This window comes from Coregonus lavaretus, assembly GCF_964263955.1.
Source record: "Coregonus lavaretus genome assembly, chromosome: 24".
NCBI classification, from domain to species: Eukaryota; Metazoa; Chordata; class Actinopteri; order Salmoniformes; family Salmonidae; genus Coregonus; species Coregonus lavaretus.
This window is the reverse complement of record NC_140011.1, coordinates 17,457,264-17,480,422: the sequence shown is the minus strand read 5'-3', so window position 1 is coordinate 17,480,422 and position 23,159 is coordinate 17,457,264. Positions and strand designations below refer to the sequence as shown.

The 23,159-nt window shown below is 43.6% G+C and overlaps 1 protein-coding gene across 1 annotated transcript in view; it reads left to right on the top strand.

Moving 5' to 3' along the window:
- Positions 1-1,794: 1,794 nt before the first annotated feature.
- The window catches only part of LOC311099591 (rhotekin-like), a 47,670-nt gene continuing 26,305 nt past the window's right edge, over positions 1,795-23,159 (top strand). The window contains exons 1-10 of the mRNA XM_084140285.1: positions 1,795-2,149; positions 11,514-11,713; positions 11,842-11,903; positions 12,044-12,097; positions 12,894-13,011; positions 13,209-13,457; positions 15,270-15,364; positions 15,445-15,551; positions 17,382-17,510; positions 22,059-22,227. Of these exons, the coding sequence (XP_083996411.1) occupies positions 2,042-2,149; positions 11,514-11,713; positions 11,842-11,903; positions 12,044-12,097; positions 12,894-13,011; positions 13,209-13,457; positions 15,270-15,364; positions 15,445-15,551; positions 17,382-17,510; positions 22,059-22,227 (1,291 nt within the window). The 5' untranslated portion in view covers positions 1,795-2,041. The remainder of the gene's footprint in view (positions 2,150-11,513; positions 11,714-11,841; positions 11,904-12,043; positions 12,098-12,893; positions 13,012-13,208; positions 13,458-15,269; positions 15,365-15,444; positions 15,552-17,381; positions 17,511-22,058; positions 22,228-23,159) is intronic.

Genomic DNA, 23,159 nt, shown 5'->3' with positions numbered 1-23,159 from the left:
TCGGCGAGAGCCCACAGTCCTTGGGAGCGGGCCACGTTGGTGGCACTGTGTTATCCTCAAAGCAGGCGAAGAACGTGTTTAGCTTGTCCTGGAGCAAGATGCCGGTGTCCGTGATGTGGCTGGTTAACCCTTTGTAATCTGTTAACCATATTCCCAATCACCTTGCTGTGGTTAAATGCGGTGGTTTGCGATTTCAGTTATGTGCAAATGCTGCCATCCATCCACGTTTTTTGGTTTGGGTAGGTTTTAATAGTCACAGTGGGAACAACATCCCCTATACACTTCCTGATTAACTCAGTCACCGTGTCCACGTATACGTCAATGTTATTCTCAGAGGCAACCCGGAATATATCCCAGTCCGCGTGATCAAAACAATCTTGAAGCATGGATTCCTATTGGTCAGACCAGCGTTGAATAGACCTTAGCTCGGGTACTTCCTGTTTGAGTTCCTGCCTATAGGAATGGAGTAGCAGAATGGAGTCGTGATCTGATTTGCCGAAGGGAAGGCGGGGGAGGGCCTTGTAGCCATCCCGGAAGGGGCAGTAACAATGGTTGAGAGTTTTTGAAGGGCGAGTACTGCAGGCAATGTGTTGATAGAACTTCAGTAGCTACAATATCCCCAGCTACAATAAATGTGGCCTCAGGATATGTTATTTCCAGTTTGCACAAAGTCCAGTGTAGTTCCTTGAGGGCCGTCGTGGTATCGGCTTGAGGGGGAATATACACGACTGTGACTATAACCAAAGATAATTATCTTGGAAGGTAGTACGGTTGGCATTTAATTGTGAGGTAGTCTAGGTCGGGTGAACAAAAGGACTTGAGTTCCTGTACGTTATCACAATCACACCATGAGTAGTTAATCATGAAACATACACCACCGCCTTTCTTCTTCTCTGAGAGTTCTTTATTCCTGTCTGCGCGATGTACTGAGAACCCAGCTGACTGTATGGATGGGGACAGAGCCATGATTCCGTGAAACAGAGTATGTTACAGTCCCTGATGTCTCTCTGGAAGGATATTTCAGTTATCCCGTGAGAGCTTTTATGCCGAACCCACTAAGGTGTTTTAGATGCTAAGCATATGGTCATGTTGCAGCAGTGTGTAGGAAGATTCCGAGATGTGAGAAGTGTGCATGAGGGCATGGGAAAAAGGAATGTGTAGTATCGGTAGAAACAACTGTGTGTGTCAGTTGTGGGGGTGCCCATGTTGCTGGGGATCAGAAGTGTCCAGTTTGAGAGAGACAGGTTGAGGTTGCCAGGGTCAGAGTAGAACAGAAGGTGTCGTATGCTGAGGCAATGAAGAGAGTAGAGGATGATGGGTCAAGGGTGAGTAGTAGTCCTAGGCCAATACAGAGTGATACAAATTTGTGCTTCAGTAAGGTTGGCTCCTTAGCATTCATTGCTATGGTTATCAACTGTACCGCAGCAATGGAATGTAAATCAAAGAGAATAGATGTGGTGATGGCAGCTGCAGAGAAGTACTTGGGTGTATGAGGTTTTACTGCAGAGTTACAAGGTGTGTTGATCGAAAGAGTCCCATCCTCCCAGGCCGTCAGGTTGGTGTAGGATCAGTTAGGGTCAAAGTAGTGGAATGTTTTTTTTTTTTTATTGTATTTTATTTGTAATTATTATTATTATTTATTTAAAATAGTGGTATATAGGTGTAGGGTTAGATGGTAGTGCAATTATTTTTATTTTCCCCCTTCCATTTTATTTTATTATTACAAAGTGTAACGTGATCAGTAGGTGGCGGCATGCACAAACAAATGTGCGAACGCCATGGTACCAAAGAAGAAGAAGAGTTATCCTCCTTCTCGCCCCCAACCCAACCCAACCCAACCCAACCTCAAACCTGGCCGATTGTTGTACGAACACGACGATAAAATACTTACTTGAACTTCTCGAATATTTTATTCATTTCTCGATAGCTTCTACTATAAAACAGTAGTCATAGTGCGAATCGTTATCGTTTTAAGGCTACCAATTGACATAGCTTTTCAAGATTCCTTTGAACTTGTAACTGTACATGGTAGGCTATTACAATGTTTTGCCGAAATCAGGTGTCGAGAACCACGATAGCAAGGGGATCAGCATTGGATCTGGAAATACGACGACGTGGGCATTTCAACACTCTTACGGAAACGGCACAGGTGAGTGGAGAGGTAACGTTTCGCCACACAAAGCGATCCTCCCGGCCTGTGAGAGTGCATTATACCATATTTTCCTGTTTTCTGCTGTTGATACGGTGTATTTGGGTTCTCTATGATAAATTGGATCACCATAATCAGGCTATTTGAAATAAGTAATGTGCTCTGTTCATGACAACTATAGCGTAAAGGGGCAACTCGCATTTGAAACAATAACAAAGTGCACCCCGCCCCTGTTTTGGTAATTAAAAAAACTCAGGGATGGGCCTGGAGAAATGTTACACTCATAAATTCATAGACAGCGGTATTGATGAAAGGACTGACCATCCAATATATCAAAGTTATAGCTCTGATGGGGTATGACAGTTGAACTTAGCTCAGGAGGTATTTATAAGGAACATTCTTCAAGAATCAATTAGTGTATATCATTCATTTATAAGTCCCCCAAAAATGTATGTAGCAAATGCGGATTGCCCCTTTAATGATAACACTTTTTTCCCTTGATACAATGCCATAGCACACAGGAAATGACCAAAAACCTAAATGATTCTCAGGACTCGTGAAATGACTCATGCATGAGTAATCTAGTTGGAATGTACATATTGCTTCCTGGCCTTCAAATTATGTAACAGAAACTCCTTAAGTCACTAATAAGAGGTGATAAGATTATTGAAATAATATATAGTTAATATACAGATTATCTTTCTCCCCATTCTTCCCTCCCATGGGAAATGCAACCCTTTCACAAGCATTTACTCTGACATGATGGCATTCTTTATCCGAGCTCTTTGCCCTCTACTCTGTATACTTGGCACAGCCAGATTTCTTATCAGACTCATTTAACACTTTTATTAGATGCATAAAAATGTGGAATGTTTTTTCAGACTCACAGAATCAACTGATTACATTATAAAGTCACCAACCAAGACTAGACCAAGGGGCATCTGCAGGTGAATTGAAGAATAGACGGAGGGGAGAAGGAGATATAGAGAGAAGATGGGAGAGGAAGAGTTGACACCCCAACACACACACACACACACACACAGACACACACCTGACCTAACGCCAGGGAGTGGGAGGAGAGCAGACCAGACCAGACGGTGACTCTATCATTGCTCAAGTGACGCAAGTCCAGACAGCTCCAGTGTGTAGATTTGTCACAGTGAATGAGTGATCCATAACTTCTGTTAATTCTATAACTATGCGGTCAGTCTCAAACAATGACTGTTCTGTCTGAGTGCAGCGTGGGGTTTTCCTTGGATACTGCTCAGTGGGTCGTGGCCTGCGATTGGGGAAACTACCCTGTATCCTCCTGTGTAGTAAGCCTAATATTGACCAAATCATGACCGTCCATGTGTAATGTCCACAAGTTGGTTGCTGGCTCAATTATTTTTGGGTCACGGCTTAAGACATGGGTCTTGGTTAAGAACATTGGTTTGGTTCAAATGTAGCTGAAAACTACAGTATGAGAAAACATATGGGAACCACTCATCCAGAGGTTTTGCGTGGATCATAGATAATCCTAGCCCAATATTGGACTAAAGGAGCCTAACGTTACTCCTTAGTCCAAGGACCTTACATGTTCTGTTTAAAGGGAGAGTTGGCTCTGGAAGCCAAAACAGCCAAATACTCCATCCAATTGCTGTACGGTTCTCAAAACAAGTCCCTCTACCTTCATATCACATCAAAATAATTTCACAGATGCAAAATATACACTTACTGTACACTGTTTTAACTGGTTTCACCGCAGACAGTATTTTTCGGTGACAACACGTTTGTGGTGTCTGCCTTCCGTTTACACACAGGTGTTTGGAGACTCAGATAGCTAGCTAATTAGCACAGGTAGTCCACTCTGTCTTCCATCTGTTTTCCATAAACAAGCGCTCAAACATGGAAATATGGCTGTGTTGGAACCCTAACCATATTAAGGTGTGTATCAGTTTAACCTTTCGTTTTTGAAAATGATTGCTTGCTGATATGAAAGGTATGGTCCTTATGCTTCCAAAACCATACCGCAAGCAGTGCGTGTTAATGTTCAGACCGAGCGTTGCGGCTCTTAACAAAACTCCCCCGTACAGAAGACGTCTTTGTCCAATGACTCTTGTGTGTAATGTAATGGAACAGAGAGTCATGATCAACGGCTAAAATAATCCCTGACCTGTCCTCCTGTGCAGTTGACTGACCTAAGATCAGTAGGCCAGAGTGAACTAGCTCTACCACACATTAACACCTCTATGTAGTGCTGCAGCTCCCAACATCAGATTGGACATTATTTCATTGGGTTTTTACTGACTAGTAACCCACTAGGCAGTCCAAACCCTTTATACATTATTGGCCCCAACCCTCCCCCTCTGGAGCTGAATAGATTTGACAATGCTGTCACACTATGCATAGTCAATATCTGAGGTCCGTAACCATGTGCTCTATGAACAACTGTAAGAAAGGCCATTGGATATAGTACAAAACAGTCCAGGAGAGGGCACTGTTTTCTCAAATGTACTAAGGCATATTACAGTACAGTACATGCAAATAGTTGAATAATACTACCAGTCTGAGCCATGATAAAATCTGCATGCTGACAATAAGTCAGAGCTGCATATGGTGTTAAGATATCTGTTTATATGACATATGACTATAGCCTGTATATTACATGTTGTCACGTAAAGCTCATCCAGGTATTACGTTAATCTTCCCAGAGGTGGGACTAGTCTGGGACTTGAAATAACAAGGCATACTAATCCATTTAAAATCCCTGCCTCCACTCCCTGTTGACTGGACCTTCTCTCGTCTCTCTGGCTGACTGACTGTAGCTTTAATAACTCCGAAACTAGACTGTACTGGATGCTCTGTATTATAACACTGGTGAAGTCATTCATAAAGTAGAGAGTGGAGCTTTATGAGGGACTGAGGAACATGAACATCTTTGAAAATGACCAGGTGAGTGTACAGAACAGTGTTGGTACAGTGGCAGCACCAGACCTTTTTACTAAGGACCTTTTTACTAAGGGGTAGCTTGGTCGTTGCGTAAGGATGCTTGTAATATATGGTGTACATGCGTGAATATACTAATACAATCTTTGTCAGGAGCGCCCATCATCATGTATTTAGGATCATGTATTTATGTATGTACATCAATCGTGAAGAATCTGATTAATGTATTGGAAGGAATATGGAGTCTAGTTGGAGTTTGGGCTGTGTAGACACCTATTAGAAGGCAAATTGGGTCTGGATAGGAATAATTATGTTTCTTATGTTTCTGTACAGATATGGTAATCAGGGACTCTTTGTCAGGTGTGCTACATCCTGGTAGGGAACTGTTAGATGTTAGAGGGAAGAGACGTCAGACATGACACAGTTCATTTGGATATGCTTGGACAAATTATTTGTAGACTTTATTACTGTCACATGGGGATTTTGTTGATCAATCAAATCAAATCTAATTTTATTTGCCACATGCGCCGAATACAACAGGTGTAGACATTACCGTGAAATGCTTACTTACAGCCCTTAACCAACAATGCATTTATTGTTTCATAAAAAAGTAAAATAAAACAACAACAACAAAAAAGTGTTGAGGGGAAAAAAAGAGCAGAAGTAAAATAAAATAACAGTAGGGAGGCTATATACAGGGGGGTACCGGTGCAGAGTCAATGTGCAGGGGCACCGGCTAGTTGAGGTAATATGTACATGTGGGTAGAGTTAAAGTGACTATGCATAAATAATTAAGAGTACCAGCAGCATAAAAAGATGGGGTGGGGGCAATGCAAATAGTCCGGGTAGCCATGATTAGCTGTTCAGGAGTCTTATGGCTTGGGGGTAGAAGCTGTTGAGAAGCCTTTTGGACCTAGACTTGGCGCTCCGGTACCGCTTGCCGTGCGGTAGCAGAGAGAACAGTCTATGACTAGTGTGGCTGGAGTCTTTGACAATTTTGAGGGCCTTCCTCTGACACCGCCTGGTATAGAGGTCCTGGATGGCAGGAAGCTTGGCCCCAGTGAAGTACTGGGCCGTATGCACTACCCTCTGTAGTGCCTTGCCGTCGGAGGCCGAGCAGTTGCCATACCAGGCGGAGATGCAACCAGTCAGGATGCTCTCGGTGTTGCAGCTGTATAACTTTTTGAGGATCTGAGGACCCATGCCAAATGTTTTCAGTCTCCTAAGGGGGAATAGGCTTTGTCGTGCCCTCTTCACGACTGTCTTGGTGTGTTTGGACCATGATAGTTCATTGGTGATGTGGACACCAAGGAACTTGAAGCTCTCAACCTGTACCACTACAGCCCCGTCGATGAGAATGGGGGCGTTGAGGGAGAGGTTGTTATCCTGGCACCACACGGCCAGGTCTCTGTCCTCCTCCCTATAGGCTGTCTCATCGTTGTCGGTGATCAGGCCTACCACTGTTGTGTCGTCGGCAAACTTAATGATGGTGTTGGAGTCGTGCCTGGCCATGCAGTCATGGGTGAACAGGGAGTACAGGAGGGGACTGAGCACGCACCCCTGAGGGGCCCCCGTGTTGAGGATCAGCGTGGCAGATGTGTTGTTACCCACCCTTACCACCTGGAGGCGGCCCGTCAGGAAGTCCAGGATCCAGTTGCAGAGGGAGGTGTTTAGTCCCAGGATCCTTAGCTTATTGATGAGCTTTGAGGGCACTATGGTATTGAACACTGAGCTGTAGTCAATGAATAGCATTCTCACGTAGGTGTTCCTCTTGTCCAGGTGGGAAAGGGCAGTGTGGAGTGCAATAGAGATTGCATAATCTGTGGATCTGTTGTGGCGGTATGCAAATTAAGTTGGGTCTAGGGTTTCTGGGAGAATGGTGTTGATGTGAGCCATGACCAGCCTTTCAAAGAACTTCATGGCTACAGACGTCAGTGCTACGGGTCGGTAGTCATTTAGGCAGGTTCTTAGTGTCCTTGGGCACGGGGACTATGGTGGTCTGCTTGGAACATGTTGGTATTATAGACTCAGTCAGGGACATGTTGAAAATGTCAGTGAAGACACTTGCCAGTTGGTCAGCACATGCTTGGAGTACATGTCCTGGTAATCCGTCTGGCCCTGCGGCCTTTTGAATGTTGACCTGCTTAAAAGTCTTACTCACATCGGCTACGGTGAGCGTGATCACATAGTCATCCGGAACAGCTGGTGCTCTCATGCATGCTTCAGTGATGCTTGCCTCGAAGGGAGCATAGAAGTTACACTGAACTGAAGGTTAATGGGATCTATCCATGCTTACAGAAACATAACATACCATTGAGGGTTATGGTAAAAAATACTTGAATTAAATGACGTAGCAGCACAAAGCATGATCATTAATCTCCTCCAATCTTAACCTGGCTTGAATGTGTGTAGAGTTAAACCAATGCTGCAACAAAACCTAAAACAATACAGCATAAGTCACATGGCTAGATAATGTGAGCACATTTTGTACCACAAGGTATTGTTTTGGCAGTTTGATCTGATTAATTTATCCTGCCTGGTACCAATGCCCCCCCCCCCCCCCTCCCCCAAACCCTGATACTTTAGCTGGGTTGTTCCATGTCATTTCAGCAAGCCATGACACCCACCACAGATAAGATTAACATTCCTGCAACATTATTTTGCTGAAATATAATTCAGCTAATTCATTGCACCCAAATTGGCAATTTTAATTTATAGGATTCATATAATATTCAACAATTATAATACCCTGAACAAAAATATACACTCAAAATGCAACAATTTCAGAGATTCTACTGAGTTACAGTTCATATATTGAAATCAGTCAATTTAAATAAATTAATGAATGCCTTATCTATGGATTTCACATGACTGGGAATAAAGATATGCATCTGTTGGTCGTGGATCAGAAAACCAGTCAGTATCTGGTGTAACCACCATTTGCTTCATGCAGCGCGACACATCTCCTTTGCATAGAGTTGATCGCTGTTGATTGTGGCCTGTGGAATGTTGCCCCACTATTCTTCAATGGCTGTGCAAAGTTGTGGATATTGTTGGGAACTGGAACATGCTGTTGTAAATGTTGTTCCAGAGCATACCAAACATGCTCAATGGGTGACATGTCTGGTGAGGATGCAGGCCATGGAAGAACTGGAACATTTTCAGCTTCCAGGAATTGTGTACAGATCATTGCGATATGGGGCCATGCATTATCATGCTGAAACATAAGATGATTGCGGTGGATGAATGGCACGACAATGGGCCTCAGGATCTCGTCACAGTATCTCTGTGCATTCAAATTGCGTAGCTCATGCCTGCCAATACCATAACCCCACCGCCACAATGAAGCACTCTGTTCACAACGTTGACATCAGCAAACTGCTCATCCACACAACCCCATACATGCTGTCTGCCATCTGCCTGGTATAGTTGAAACCGGGATTCATCTGTGAAGAGCACACCTCCAGCGTGCCATTGTCCATCGATGTTGAGCATTTGCCCACTGAAGTCGGTTATGACGCCAAACTGCAGTCAGGTCAAGACCCTGGTGAGGACGAAGAGCACGCAGATAAACTTCCCTGGGATGGTTTCTGACAGTTTGTGGAGAAATACTTCGGTTATGCAAACCAACAGTTTCATCAGCTGTCTGGGTGGCTGGTCTCAGACGATCCTGCAGTTGAAGAAGACTGATGTGGAGGTCCTGGGTTGGCATGGTTACACTTGTTCTGCTGTTGCGAGGCCGGTTGAATGTACTGCCAAATTCTCTAAAATGATGTTGAACATTTTTCTCTGGCAACAGCTCTGGTGGACATTCCTGCAGTCAGCATGCCAATTGCACACTCCCTCAAAACTTGAGACATCTGTGGCATTGTGTTGTGTGACAAAACTGCACATTTTTAAGTGGCCTTTTATTGTCCCCGGCACAAGGTGCACCTGTGTAATGATCATGCCGTTTAATCAGCTTCTTGATATGCCACGCATGTCAGGTGGATGGATTATCTTGGCAAAGGAGAAATTCTCACTAACAGGGATGTAAACACATTTTTGCCAACATTTGAGAGAAATAATACTGACAAAAATGCCCTCATTTGTTGTATGATTTGGAAATGCTGGAACTGGGCCATGAAAGTTTCTAAAAGAAGGAACATTTATTTGGGCTGCAATTTCTGAGGCTGGTATCTCTAATTAACTTATCCTCTGCAGCAGAGGTAACTCTGGGTATTCCATTCCTGTGGCGGTCCTCATGAGAGCCTGTTTCATCATAGCGCTTGATGGTTTTTGCGACTGCACTTGAAGAAACGTTCAAAGTTCTTGAAATGTTCCGTATTGACTGACCTTCATGTCTTAAGTAATGATGGACTGTCGTTTCTCTTTGCTTATTTGAGCTGTTCTTGACATAATATGGACTTGGTCTTTTACCAAATAGGGCTATCTTCTGTATACCCCCCTACCTTGTCACAACACAACTGATTGGCTCAAACGCATTAAGGAAAGAAATTCCACAAATTAACTTTTAACAAGGCACACCTGTTAATTGAAATGCATTCCAGGTGACTACCTCATGAAGCTGGTTGAGAGAATGCCAAGAGTGTGCAAAGCTGTCATCAAGGCAAAGGGTGGCTATTTGAAGAATCTCAAATATAAAATATATTTTGATTTGTTTAACACTTTTTGGGTTACTACATGATTCCATATGTGTTATTTCATAGTTTTGATGTCTTCACTATTATTCTACAATGTAGAAAATGGTAAAAATAATGAAAAACCCTTGAATGAGTAGGTGTGTCCAAACTTTTGACTGGTAGTGTATGTACAAATGGTAATCACAGATTGTCTGTTTAACCCAAGATGCTATTTTGACCGGGTCTTTCAGAGTGGACATTCCTGCAGTCAGCATGACAATTGCACCCTCCCTCAACTTGAGACATCTGTGGCATTGTGTTGTGTGACAAAACTGCACATTTTAGAGTGGCCTTTTATTGTCCTCAGCACAAGGTGCACCTGTGTAATGATCATGCTGTTTAATCAGCTTCTTGATATGCCACACCAGTCAGGTGGATGGATTATCTTGGCAAAGGAGAAATGCTCACTAACAGGGATGTAAATAAATAGCACAAAACTTAAGAGAAATAAGCTTTTTGTGCATATGGAAAATGTCTGGGATTTTTTATTTCAGCTCATGAAACATGGGACCAACACTTTACATGTTGCATTTATATTGTTGTTCAGTGTAGTAGTAGTAATAATAATAATACTTATTATTATTTGGTGGGTACTTATTTGTCCTATTTCACACATGTACAAGTGTGTATTATACACATGTGAATTGGAAATATGTTTTTTGCATATCCCAACTCCCTCTGAGACACCCTCAGACAGTGGGGTCATGGCCAATAAATATAGTACCAAACATCCTATTTGGACCGATCTTCCTAACAACAAATATGCCAAATGTTTTAGGGGGAAACTGCTGAAAGTGATGATATCACAATCCAACTCTTAGTGGGCTGCAGGATGACCCTGATGCAGAAAACTGGGACAAGATCACTCTTATGACTTAAATGACGTTGTATACCCAGGAAATGTTTCACACTTTTCACCTAATAGCAGGAATGGCATCATCTAGGGGTCAGAACCTGGTAATATCAGGATGTCTGATGGGACATAAATCTAACTACTTCAAAGACACATTTCTCTGAACAGTTGGAAAAAACATCACCACATTCACTGGGAATACATTACATAACATGAAGAAACAATAGTCAGAGCTGCAGCTCCATACTACTTGTCAGACATAGAGAACTGATACTGTGTACTTGTTGGGGTGGGATAGGCGGGGGTGTGGGGCTTCCGTGGGAGGCTTTTTACTTTTTTGGGATTCCTCATGTCTTATTGATTGTAAAGAAAAGGTTTGGCCCAAATCGAATGTTAGGTACTATATTTATTGAATATTATATGAATCCTATAAATTAAAATGGCCAATTTGGGAGCAATCAATTATCTTAATATCTCAGAGATCAGATTATATTCCAACAGGAATGCTCATTTTATATTTTTCTAACTACAGAAACAATTTCAGAAAAATCTGAGATGGTGGGTGTCAATCCTATTTCATGTGCTTTTTGAAGTGGAAATACCGAGCTGCTTGTTTGTCTAGGGTTTCTGGTAAGCAGGACAGAATAGATCCTTACTGCCCTCATCCTCCTGACTGGGCCTGGTCCAAGACCTCTGACTTCTGTTGTGTTGAGAGCTGTTGTATGATTCACAGTTATATATGGCATTGTTGAATGTGGAGGAAGGGTCACTTAGCTGTACACAATCCCATAGTAGTTGATTAGTAAATCAGAGCTGAGCCACTCTATCCATCTCTATCCTTTCTCTAATCTTTCTCTCCCTATCGTTCCTTCTCTCCTCTCTCTCACTCTGAACCACTCAGGACGGTGAGGTGCAGCGTCAGATAGACCGCGAGGTGCGGATGCGTGAGGGGGCCAGTAAGCTGCTGGCTGCGTGCTCCCAGAGAGACCAGGCCCTGGAGGCCTCCAAGAGCCTGCTCACTTGCAACACCCGCATCCTGGCCCTGCTCAGCCAGTTGCAGAGGATGAGGGAGGCCCAGGTCCTGCAGAGAGTAGGCCGCAGGTAGGAGAGAGAGAGGGGGTGGGTGGGGGCGGTTTGCTGTCATATGTATTTAGAAAATAAATAAATGGATGGGTGAATGGAGGAACAGATGGAAGGATAAATGAGCTCCACTCTGTTCTCCGCTGCAGGTCCTCTATTGGTGGGTCACTGGATGAGAGGCTGCCCTGCATGGGTAATGTGGCGATCTCAGGTGAGTGTGTACACATGCACACACAGACACCAACAGATACAGGAAGGAATACTCTATCTGACAGAAATAGCTCATTCTCTCTCTCGCTGTCCCTCTATTCCTCAATCCATCCATTCTCCCCTCTTCCTCTTCCACTCTAGACCTGCGTATCCCACTCATGTGGAAAGACTCAGAGTACTTCAAGAACAAAGGAGGTGAGTCCCATATAACTTTAATGGTGCTGTCACTAAGCCTGTCATGACAACACATCATGTGGTCATGCCTAGAATCACAGGATTCTTTGGGATTAAATCGGTGCTCCTCGACATCGGTCATGAACATCTCGCATCCAATAACAACATTAGGCAATAATAGCACTTGATAGCATCTAGCTCCTAACAATAATGTTTGAATTGAATGGAACAGCTACTGGAAACCCTAGGGTTAGATTAGAATGCAAATGGTGCATATTGAGAGAGTTGAGTCTCTATTGGCTATTTGTATTTAAGTGTACCCGGCCGGTACTTCATCAGAGTTTCATTTGAGTCATAGCTCTCCCACCACTACCAGGGTGGCCTGAGTACATACATTCCATTGATGGAGTAAATCCAAGGTCTCAATCTATAATCCTGTCTAAACCAGTTACGTGGCTAATCCATGCAGATGATATGACTCGTGCATGTGGGGTCAGCGCATGCTATGCACCGCCTCCTGTTTGTTTCTAAAAACACTTGTATAATCGTGGCTCCTCTCAGAGCTACAACTGAAATCAGGTCAGATTTAGAGGTCACACGGGTTAATCCTGTAAAGGTGAAGTTATTGGACTTTTACCTAGCCTACTCTCACTACCTTCTCACTATTTTTCTGCCATCTCTGTCCTGTTTTCTTTCTGCTCTCTCTGCCCATCTTCCTTTCTCTAAACTCCATCCTCCCCATCACCCACTCTATCCATCTCCATTCTTTCTCTATCTATCTTGCTCTTCTCTCTCTCTTGCTCTCGCTCTCTTTCAGAGCTGCATCGCTGTGCTGTGTTCTGTCTGCTCCAGTGTGGCAGAGAGATCTATGACACAGACCTGGTGATGGTGGACAGGACTTTGACTGACATCTGCTTCGAGGACACCATCATATTGCAAGTGGCTGCTCGAGTTGCTCTCATTTTGTCTACCTAACATATGATGTAGCATTTTGTCTGTGGTTTTAATATTTGCTTCAGTTTAATGATGTTATTTGTGTGTAATTCTGTATTTTACTATGTCCATGTCTCTTTGTTAATATTTGTTGCTGTATTCATCTGTGTACGTGTGTGGGTTCCTGTATATGATCCAGTAAGGAGGCGAGCCCGTGCTTTGAGCTCCGTGTGGAGCTGTACAGTACCTGTGTGGTGGAGGACTTTTCTCCGGGCCCAGGGGCACTAGGACCCAGGAGACTGAACCGCCTCAGCAGCTCCCTGGGCTGCACCTCTGGGAGGAGGATCAGGGCAGCTCTGGAGTCTGCAGCCTGTGGTACCATACCCAACGTAGAGGGAGGCGATGGAGGAGGGTCTCCACCATCTCTGCTGCCTGCTCTCTGTACACAGTGAGTGTTGATGTAGCAGCTGCACATACACACACACACACACACGCATGATACACACACACAACTGGAATCACATGCAACGATGATACACATAATGTCAACTCAAACTTGCACACAAGTCCTCAAATATGCATACTTAGTGGCTTGCGAAAGTATTCACCCCCCCTTGGCATTTTTCCTATTTTGTTGCCTTACAACCTGGAATTCAAATGGATTTTTTTGGGTTTTGTATCATTTGATTTACACAACCTGCCTACCACTTTGAAGATGCAAAATATTATTGGTGTGAAACAAACAAAGAAATAAGACCGAAAAAAGAACTTGAGTGTGCATAACTATTCACAACCCCCAAGGTCAATACTTTGTAGAGTCACCTTTTGCAGCAGTTACAGCTGTAAGTCTCTTGGGGTATGTCTCTATAAGCTTGGCACATCTAGCCACTGGGATTTTTGCCCATTCTTCAAGGCAAAACTGCTTCAGCTCCTTCAAGTTGGATGGGTTCCACTGGTGTACAGCAATCTTTAAGTCATACCACAGATTCTCAATTGTATTGAGGTCTGGGCTTTGACTAGGCCATTCCAAGACATTTTAAATGTTTCCCCTTAAACCACTAAAGTGTTGCTTTAGCAGGATGCTTAGGGTCATTTTCCTGCTGGAAGGTGAACCTCCGTCCCAGTCTCAAATCTCTGGAAGACTGAAACAGGTTTCCCTCAAGAATTTCCCTGTATTTAATGCCATCCATCATTCCTTCAATTCTGACCAGTTTCCCAGTCCCTGCCAATGGAAAGAAATCCCCACAGCCTGATGCTGCCACCACCATGGCGTTCTCGGGTGATGAGAGGTGTTGGGTTTGCGCCAGACATAGCGTTTTCCTTGATGGCCAAAAATATAAATTTTAGTCTCATCTGACCAGAGTACCTTCTTCCATATGTTTGGGGAGTCTCCCACATGCGTTTGGCGAACACCAAACGTGTTTGCTTATTTTTTTCTTTAAGCAATGGCTTTTTTCTGGCCACTCTTCCGTAAAGCCCAGCTCTGTGGAGTGTACAGCTTAAAGTGGTCCCATGGACAGATACTCCAATCTCCGCTGTGGAGCTTTACAGCTCCTTCAGGGTTATCTTTGGTCTCTTTGTTGCCTCTGATTAATGCCCTCCTTGCCTGGTCCGTGAGTTTTGGTGGGCGGCCCTCTCTTGGCAGGTTTGTTGTGGTGCCATATTCTTTCCATTTTTTTAAATAATGGATTTAATGGTGCTCCGTGGGATGTTCAAAGTTTCAGATATTTTTTTATAACCCAACCCTGATCTGTACTTCTCCACAACTTTGTCCCTGACCTGTTTGGAGAGCTCCTTGGTCTTCATGGTGCCGCTTGCTTGGTGGTGCCCCTTGCTTAGTGGTGTTGCAGAGTCTGGGGCCTTTCAGAACAGGTGTATATATACTGAGATCATGTGACACTTAGATTGCACACAGGTGGACTTTATTTAACTAATTATGTGACTTCTGAAGGTAATTGGTTGCACCAGATCTTATTTAGGGGCTTCATAGCAAAGGGGGTGAATACATATGCACGCACCACTTTTCCATTATTACTTTTTTTGAATATTTTGAAAAAAGTAATTTTTTTCATTTCACTTCACCAATTTGGACTATTTTGTGTATGTCTATTACATGAAATCCAAATAAATATCCATTTAAATTACATGTTGTAATGCAACAAAATAGGAAAAACGCCAAGGGGGATGAATACTTTTGCAAGGCACTGTACATGCAGTACATTCCGACGAACTGTTGATTGTGTGTGGTGTCTGTCTGCAGGGGGCCAAAGTATCACCTTCTGGCCCACACCACACTGAAAATGGCACATGTTCAGGACAGCTTCAGAACACACGACCTGTCCATATCAGCCACAGGTGAGCGGCGACTCCTCTCCTTTCGCCGTATACTGTACTTGTATAGCAAGCAACAGACTCATTAACCCATTGTGTTCCAGAGGACAATGCATTCTGGCTGCCTCTCTATGGCAGTTTGTGTTGCCGTCTGGCCGCCCAGCCCCTCTGTATGACCCAGCATGTTATCAGCGGCAGGCTCAAGATCAAGGTGAGTTAACTCTTCATCATCGTCATTAGTATCACACCCACCATCATCATTCGCATCATTTGTTTAATCATCCTAATCCTCAGCTTTAGTATGATCATTAGTGTCGTAATTACAGTGCATTCAGAATGTCTTCATACCCCAATACTTTTTCCACATTTTGTTATGTTTCAGCCTTATTCTAAAATGGATGTAATCGTTTTTTCCCCTCATCAATCTACACACAATACCCTATAATGAGAAAGCAAAAATAGGTTTTTAGATTTTTTGCAAATGTAATAAAAAAATTATGAAACATTTACATACGTTTTCAGACCCTTTACTCAGTACTTTGTTGAAGCACCTTTGGCAGCGATTACAGCCTAGAGTCTTCTTGGGTATGACGCTACAAGCTTGGCACACCTGTATTTGGGGAGTTTCATCCATTCTTCTCTGCAGATCCTCTCAAGCTCTGTCGGGTTGGATGGGGAGCGTCGCTGCACAGCTATTTTCAGGTCTCTCCAGAGATGTTCGATCGGGATCAAGTCCGAGCTCTGGCTGGGCCACTCAAGGACATTCAGAGACTTGTCCTGAAGCAACTCCTGAGTTGTCTTTTTTTAGTCCTTTTTTAGCAGACGCTCTTATCCAGAGGGACTTAGTTAGTGAGTGCATACATTTTCATACTGGTCCCCCGTGGGAATCGAACCCACAACCCTGGCGTTGCAAGCGCCATGCTCTACCAACTGAGCTACACGGGCTGTGTGCTTAGGGTCGTTGTCCTGTTGGAAGGTGAACCTTCGCCCCAGTCTGAGATCCTGAGCGTTCTGGAGCAGGTTTTCATCAAGGATCTCTCTGTACTTTTCTCCGTTCATCTTTACCTCGATCCTGACTAGTCTCCCAGTCCCTGCCGCTGAAAAACATCCCCACAGCATGATGCTGCCACCACCTTGCGTCACCATAGAGATCGTGCCATCTTTCCTCCAGACGTGACGCTTGGCATTCAGGCCAAATAGTTAAATCATGGTTTGTTCAGACCAGAGAATTTTGTTTCTCATGCTCTGAGTCCTTTAAGTGCCTTTTGGCAAATTCCAAAAGGGCTGTCATGTGCCTTTTACTGAGGAGTAGCTTCCGTCTGGCCAATCTACCATAAAGGCCTGATTGGTGGAGTGCTGCAGATATGGTTGTCCATCTGGAAGGTTCTCCTATCTCCACAGAGGAACACTGGAGCTCTGCCAGACTGACAATCGGGTTCTTGGTCACCTCCCTGACCAAGGCCCTTCTCCCCGATTGCTCAGTTTGGCCGGGCGGCCAGCTCTAGGAAGAGTCTTGGTGGTTCCAAACTTCGTTTAAGAATGATGGAGGCCACTGTGTTCTTGGGGACCTTCAATGCTGCAGAAATGTTTTGGTACCCTTCCCCAGATCTGTACCTCGACACAATCCTGTCTCGGAGCTCTATGGACAATTCCTTCAACCTCTTGGCTTTGTTTTTGCTCTGACATGGACTGTCAACTGTGGGACCTTAAATAGACAGGTGTGTGCCTTTCCAAATCATGTTGACAGGTTGACTCCAATCAAGTTGTAGAAACATCTCAAGGAAGATCAATGGAAACAGGATGCACCTGAACTCAATTTCGAGTCTCATAGCAAAGGGTCTGAATACTTATGTAAATAACGTATTTGTTTTTATTTGATGTCTAAACCTGTTTTCTCTTTGTCGTTATGGGGTATTGTGTGTAGATTGATGAGGAAAACAATTAATTTAATCCATTTTAGAATAACACTGAAAACATTACGAATGCATTGTAGTTTAGTCAAATGCATCGTTATAATCATTCTTACCATTCTCATAATCAGCTTGAGATGGAGCCTGAGTGCTGGACCGACATCTACGCTGTCCTCAGAGGGACAAGTCTTATCTGTTACCACAGTCAAGAGAGGATGGTGGCCCAAGAGGAGCCGTTATTCACCATCGCCATCAACAAGGTTGATTACTTAGCATATTCACACTCACAGTCATCCATAAACATGCAGAGACTGACGCAACTTTGCATAAATACTGAACTATAACACCATTTAGCCCCCACAAAAGGACATTTTGTTATTTATTTTTATTAGAGGTGTACGTCCCTTGTAGCAAGATATAACAGCACAACACCACTCTACTTACAGCCCAGTACATCACTGGGGCTGAGCTTCCTGCCATCCAGGACCTCTATACCAGGCGGTGTCAGAGGAAGGCCCTAAAAATTGTCAGACTCCAGCCACCCAAGTCATAGACTGTTCTCTCTGCTACTGCACGGCAAGCAGTACCGGAGCGCCAAGTCTGGGACTAAAAGGCTCCTTAACAGCTTCTACCCCCAAGCAATAAGACTGCTGAACAATTCATCAAATGGCTGCCTGGACTATTTGCATTGACCCCCTTATTTTATTATTTTGTATTCTTATTTTTGCACAGGCTCGGTGTACACTCACTGGACTTTATCCACACACTAATACAAACACACACAAACACACACACAAAACACACACATGCATATTGACGCCGCACACACACACACACACATACACACACTACATGGCCAAAAGTATGTGGAAAACCCTTCAAATGAGTGGTTTCGGCTATTTCAGTCACACCTGTTGCTGACGTGTAAAAGATCTAGCACACAGCCATGCAATCTCCATAGAGAAACATTGGCAGTAGAATGGCCTTACTGAAGAGCTCAGTGACTTTCAACGTGGGACTGCCATCGGATGCCACCTTTCCAACAAGTCAGTTCGTCAAATATCTGTCCTGCTAGAGCTGCCCAAGTCAACTGTAAGTGCTGTTATTGTGAAGTGGAAACGAGTAGGACCAACATCGGCTCATTCGTGAAGTGGTAGGCCGCACAAGCTCACAGAACGGGACTGCTGAAGTGCGTGGCGCCTAAAAATCATCTGTCCTCGGTTGCAACACTCACTACCGAGATCCAAACTGCCTCTGGAAGCAACGTCAGCACAAGAACTGTTCATCGGGAGCTTCATGAAATGGGTTTCCATGGGCCGCACACAAGCCTAGGATCACTATGCGCAATGCTAAGCATCGACTGGAGTGGTGTAAAGCTTGCCGCCATTGGACTCTGGAGCAGTGGAAACGCGTTCTCTGGAGTGATGAATCACACTTCATCATCTGGCAGTCCAACAGACGACTCTGGGTTTGGTGGATACCAGGAGAACGCTGTCTGCCCGAATGCATAGTGCCAACTGTAAAGTTTGGTGGAGGAGGAATGATGGTCTGGGGCTGTTATTCATGGTTCGGGCTAGGCCCCTTAGTTCCAGTGAAGGGAAATCTTAACGCTACAGCATACAATGACATTCTAGACGATTCTGTGCTTCCAACTTTTCTTACTTAATATTTTTAAATCATTGTTGGTTAAGGGCTCATAAGTAAGCATTTCATGGTAAGTACCTGTTGTATTCGGCGCATGCGACAAATTTGATTTGTCTTTGAAGTCTGCTGCAGCTTCTTGATCAGTCCATTAGAGAGCACTGTCGGTGTAACCCAAAGACACCCCTTGCCTGGGGATCTTGCTTTGTGAATTACAGGAATGGAATTCTGTTTGCCTGCTATTTAACCCTTCGCACATTCTCTCACAATGAAGCCAGCTATTTCATGCAATGTCGGTGCTTATCAGCCTGACACATCAGCCATGTGCACAACAAATCAGCTGCCAAGACTGGCTCTACCCAATTCCTTTGTCTCTCTAATACCTGCTTTTATCTTGCCAGTCTGTGAGAAGACAGAGATGAGACCTGTTGCTTTAATCTCCTGTCACACACACACACATCTCCTGCTGCGCCAAACCCACCACTGGTGTGCATGGCCAAAGAGCGTTATTTTCATGTCATCTGACCATAGCACCAGTTCCAATTCAAGTGCCAATGCTGTTTAGCAAACTCAAGCCATTTACATTTGTTGGATAACATGGAAATAGAGCTCTTTGGCCACGCATACCAGTGGTAGGTTTGGCAAAAGAAGCATGTCAATTATATACAGAAATGAACCCCATACCTACTGTAAAATGTGGTGGTAGATCTTTGATGTTATGGGGCTATTTTGCTTCCACTGGTCCTGGGGCCATTTGTTAAGGTCAACGGCACCAATACCAGGACTTTTTAGCCAAAAACCTGGTTGCCTCTGCCAGGAGGCTGAAACTTGGCCACAAGTAGATCTTCCAGCAAGACAATAACCCCAAGCAGACATCAAAATCCACAAAGAAATGATTACTTGACCACATAATCAACATATTGCAATGGCCATCTCAGTCTCCGGACTTGAACCCCATTGAAAACCTGTGGTTTGAATTGAAGAGGGCAGTCCAAAAGCGCAGACGACAAAGGATATCAAGGATCTGGAAAGATTCTGTATGGAGGAATGATCTAAGATTGCTCCAAATGTGTTCTCCAATCTCATAAAACATTTTATAAAAAGGCTCAGTGCCGTTATCCTTGCAAGGGGAGGGTGGAAAACAGGGCTGGCAATATTTGTTACCCCACATTTTTTTCTCAAGAAGATATTACTTGTTAAACAGAATCTCTTTCTCTGAGCAATTGCATTATTATAACATATTTTTTTAACAATTAATTGAGCATAGTATATTGTCAGTTTTTACTGTACACTGAGAGATTAATTCCCAACAATTTCCCTCAACCCCAAACCTTGAACAGCTTTTAACAGCATTATCTCAGGATCCTGCTCCTTATAATACACAAATTCCAGTTACTCACTCACATATTTAACATGCTATACAATCCCAGACACTGCACAAAGCTTTTCGTGGCTTTCAATTGGTTTGAATTGAAGAGGGGAGTCCAAAAGTGCAGACGACAAAGGATATCAAGGATCTAGAAAGATTCTGTATTAATATTAATAATAATATATTAATTAATTAATATGCCATTTAGCAGACGCTTTTATCCAAAGCGACTTACAGTCATGTGTGCATACATTTTTATGTATGGGTGGTCCCGGGGATCGAACCCACTACCCTGGCGTTACAAGCGCCATGCTCTACCAATTGAACTACAGAGGAATGATCTAAGATTGCTCCGAATGTGTTCTCCAATCTCATAAAACATTTTATGAAAAGGCTCAATGCCATTATCCTTGCAAGGGGAGGGTGGAAAACAGGGGTGGTAATATTTGCTACCCCAAAAACATTTTCTCAAGTCTCTTTCTCTGAGCAATTGCATTATTATAACATATTTTTTTAACAATGAATTGAGCATGGTATATTGTCTGTTTTTACTGTATACTGAGAGGTTAATTCCCAACGATTTCCCTCAACCCCAAACCTCAAGCAGCTTTTAACAACATTATCTCAGGATCCTGCTCCTTATAATACAGAAAATCTAGTTACTCTGTGCAGGCCAGTCAAGTTCTTCCACACCGATCTCCACAAACCATTTCTGTATTGACTTCGCTTTGTGCACGGGGGCATTATAATGCTGAAACAGGAAAGGGCCTTTTCCAAACTGTTGCCACAAAGTTGGAAGCACAGACTCGTCTAGATTGTCATTGTATGCTGTAGTGTTAAGATTTCCATTCACTGGAAGTAACGGGCCTAGCCCGAACCATGGAAAAACAGCCCCAGACCATTATTCCTCCTCCACCAAACTTTACAGTTGGCACTATGCTTTCGGGCAGGTAGCGTTCTCCTGGCATCTGCCAAACCCAGATTCTTCTGTAGGACTGCCAGATGGTGAAGCGTGATTAATCACTCCAGAGAACGCGTTTACAGTGCTCCAGAGACCAATGGCGTCAAGCTTTACACCACTCCAGCCAACGCTTGGTGATCTTAGTCTTGTGTGCAGCTGCTCGGCCATGGAAACCCATTTCATGAAGCTCCTGACGAACAGTTCTTGTGCTGACGTTGCTTCCAGAGGTAGTTTGGAACTCGTGGTGAGTGTTGCAACCGAGGACAGATGATTTTTAGGCGTTACGCGCTTCAGCACTCGGCAGTCCCGTTCTATGAGCTTGTGTGGCCTACCACTTCGCGGCTGAGCCGTTGTTTCTCCTAGACGTTTCCACTTCACAATAACAGCACTTACAGATGACCAGGGTTGACGAACTGATTTGTTGGAAAGGTGGCATCCTATGACGGTGCCATGTTGAAAGTCACTGAGCTCTTCAGTAAGGTCATTCTACTGCCAGTGTTTGTCTATTGATTTCACACACCTGTCAGCAATGGGTGTGGCTGAAATAGCCGAATCCACTCATTTGAAAGGGTGTCCACATACTTTTGTATATATAGTATACGTGCACAACACATAAGCCACGTGCACAACACATCACATGCAGTTTACTCACTGAACCAACTGTAGTATGCACCCATCTATCCCTTGCTGTCATACAAGCATGATGCACAGGTAGACACACAACTACAGAAGCATAAATATCTCTGTTGCCTTTAGCTGTTACCAGCTATACTGTGATAGTACTACAAGCCATTACTTTTCTCCATGTGTTGTGTTGTGTGTTTGTCTCCTTCTAAGGAGACCCGTGTCCGTGTGTCCGAGAGAGGGCCTCTCCACCATACCCAGAGTATATCCATCAGCACACACACCCGAGGTGACGAAGCTGTCACACACACTCTGGCCACACACACACCCCAGGACACACAGCGCTGGGTGGAGGCCTTCTGGCAGCACTTCTACGACATGAGTGAGTCGTACTGATTCAATTTAGTTCAATTTGATTAAGTTTGATTAAATTCTATTTGGATATTTTATTTGATTCAATTTAAATGCTTATCGATTTGCTGTATACTAGTGGGCACCATCCCTGGTCTTGCATTACACGCTACTTGCCCGCTCTTCTTTAATCCGACAGGGACAGATGGAAGGGACATTTCCAGTTACATGATGATCATTATTGTTGAATTTTAATGTTAGGTTTCATAAGACCATCCACTTATCTTCATGAGAGGGCCATTATACTGTTAGAAAGCTCAGATTGAATATTATTTAATGTATTATTTATCTATGATTTGTATGCACTTTTTGCACAAGTGTTACCTGCTATAGTAGATTTCATTAAAAAATGTAATATGCTATGAACAACCTATTCATTATAAAAATAAAAATTAATTATACTCTAAATATATTCACAATCAACTTTACAATTGACATGCTATAAGATTTCAGCTGCCTTATTACTGTAATACTTTTTTATATAGCTAGTGGTCAAGGAAAATCTGACGCATTTCTAGTGGACTGCTCTTATTCATTGTTCTCTCTCCCCCTGTGAACATACCACAGAGTTGCCCAGTGAATCTACTGATTCGTCACGATCTCAGCTTTCATCTAATATAAAGTTCTCCCTCTGTGATGAACACCGTGGTTTTGTTTCACATCTTCAAATTGTGTTCATGTTTTTGTAAAAATTTTAATTAGATATAAATCAATGTGTGTTTGCTATCACTGCAGTAGACGCTCAGCTTTGCAGCACTATGCAGCTTGTGTGCCTGAGATGTACTGTTCCGCCACAAATTGACGGACATTCCGATCAGCGAAGGAGCGTTAAAGCGGGACTTTCGAGCCTCCAATGGCTGTGGATATGTAAGCTGATACCCCAGTGTTTCGAGGCCAACTGAA